At 46.0% G+C, this 2,258-nt stretch overlaps 1 protein-coding gene across 1 annotated transcript; it reads left to right on the top strand.

Moving 5' to 3' along the window:
* The first annotated feature begins 985 nt into the window (after positions 1-985).
* Positions 986-1,831, top strand: LOC133527904 (uncharacterized). The gene has a single exon (XM_061865099.1). The coding sequence runs from the start codon at positions 986-988 to the stop codon at positions 1,829-1,831; it is 846 nt and encodes a 281-aa protein (XP_061721083.1).
* Positions 1,832-2,258: the final 427 nt, after the last annotated feature.

Below are 2,258 nucleotides of genomic sequence, written 5' to 3'. Positions count from 1 at the left end.
AACTGGATGCCGAAAAACATGATTTATAGATGCATATTAGCGCGAAATAATCAGTTGATCATCTCATTAGCAAACACATGGAATATAAACTGTAGATAAAGTCATGTTTTTCCAAGGCTGTATGTTTTCAGATGCAGGCAGTGGGCCAAATTTGTTGGAAACGAAGACCTGTGTGGGCGTTAAGCCGAATGTTTTATGTATTTCTTAATGATTTTATGTTTATACTCTTTTATATACATTTAGCAATTTTATGTTTTTACAATTTTACAGTCAAATTAATTTTCCAAATTATTTATATCAAATCATTTTTATGTTGTATCCAATGAATTAATTAATTAGCCTAATTAAGTCAGATACCTAATAGCTATTTATAGTCATTTTAATTGTTAATTATTATATCACGTATTTTACCTTTTAACCTATTTACATAAACTGATTTAACTTATTACAATTAATTAATTTATACAAACGATGAACTATGTACAATTAAATCAAAGATCAAATGTTAATGTTACATATTTTGTATGTTGAAGCGGACAAACAAATCCCTTCTTATTAGTAGATAATTTTAACAGCGAGCGCGCGCAACGACTGCATAACTGGGCTCACGGCCGACCGGTTCTCAGCCGGCCGCCCCTGCGCCCGCGCAGTGCTCCGCGAGCCACGCTCGACAGTCCATCAGCCGCCTTGACGCGAAGTGCATGTCGCTGCGCCGCGCAATTGCACTGCAATCACGTTTCCGTGCATTTATCTCGCGCTTTATAGTTTTTAAGTGCCTATCGCTTGCTATTTCTCCTTCTGTATACTACGTAGTCGGATCTATTGCTTACGCATGTGTGTGCTCAAGATTAAAGCTGCAAAACTCATCTAGCTTGTTTGCTTTCTACACCCAGAGCTAGTACCTATCTCAAGTAAGTGAATAAAGTGGTGAAGTACTGCGTTACTACGCATCCCACATTGGTGACCCCCTGTTAAACACCTCAGAATGGCAAGCGGTAGTGGCACTGAACCGGACAAAGAGGTACCGTTACAAAATGGCGCCGAGCAGTTAACGGCCGAATCATTTCGGGTTGGCGTCAAGGTGCCACCGTTTTATCCTGACAAACCTGCGCTATGGTTTGCGCAGCTGGAAGGGCAATTTCGTTTATCTCGAGTAACGACCGACGAGACAAAATTTTATTATGCCATGGCGCAGCTTGAACCTCAATATGCGGCGGAGGTCGAAGATATCATTACATCACCGCCGGAGGAGGACAAATATGGAAAGCTGAAGACGGAGCTGATTAAGCGGCTTTCTGCGTCGCGCGAGAGGAAGGTTCAGCAGGTCCTGAATCTTGAAGAGCTAGGAGACAGGAAACCTTCACAGTTTCTTCGACACCTTCAGCACCTGGCAGGACCTGGACTTCCTGAGGACTTCCTACGTTCCATCTGGGTCAACCGGCTACCACAACGGACGCAGGATATTGTCGCGTCGCAACTAAAATCATCCCTGGAGGACTTGGCGGAGCTCGCCGATCGCCTTCATGACGTTGTCGCGCCCGCCCCGCAGGTGGCAGCAGCAGCGCTACCCTCCACGTCGTCGGAACCCCTGATGCTGCAGATTGCGGAACTGAGCAGGCGGATGCAGGCGCTGGATGCTAAGGTCGGTCGAATGTCCCGGCCCAGAGGAAGGTCATCGAGTCACACCAGGCAGCGTTCAGCGTCCAAGAGGTCCAACTCCAACTACCGGAAGTTCCCTACCTGCTGGTACCATCACAAGTTTGGGGAGCAGGCTAAGAGATGCATCAAGCCTTGTGATTACCAGTCGGGAAATGCATCGGGCAGTCGGTGATGGCGGCGAGCGGCTGCCCTAGCAAAGGTCGCTTATTCATCGTGGACTCTAGGTCAAAGATCACATTCCTCGTGGACACAGGTAGTGATTTGTGTGTTTTTCCGCGTAATTTATTAAAAGAACGCAGACAGCCGACGAACTACAATTTGTGCGCCGCTAACGGCACAGTGATAAACACGTACGGTTACGTGCATCTAGTGCTTAGTATAGGTTTGCGCCGCGACTTTGTCTGGCGATTTGTTGTTGCGGATGTAACAAGGGCGATAATAGGTGTTGACTTTTTAATTCATTACAATCTTATTGTCAATTGCAGGGAACATCGACTCATGGATGGCAATACACTACTTTCGACCGCGGGTTTGCCTGCCCGGCCGTCTGACGACATTGCCTCAATCAAAGTTGTAACTGGTGAGTCTGTTTACCACAC

The sequence above is a fragment of the Cydia pomonella genome, chromosome 18, assembly GCF_033807575.1.
Source record: "Cydia pomonella isolate Wapato2018A chromosome 18, ilCydPomo1, whole genome shotgun sequence".
Lineage (NCBI taxonomy): Eukaryota > Metazoa > Arthropoda > Insecta > Lepidoptera > Tortricidae > Cydia > Cydia pomonella.
Note: the sequence above shows the minus strand (reverse complement) of the source record. Positions and strands in the feature narration are given on the sequence as shown.

What these genes read in the sequence shown, in the direction of transcription:
- LOC133527904 (XM_061865099.1), top strand. Translation starts at nt 986, where the DNA reads ATGGCAAGCGGTAGTGGCACTGAACCGGACAAAGAGGTACCGTTACAA.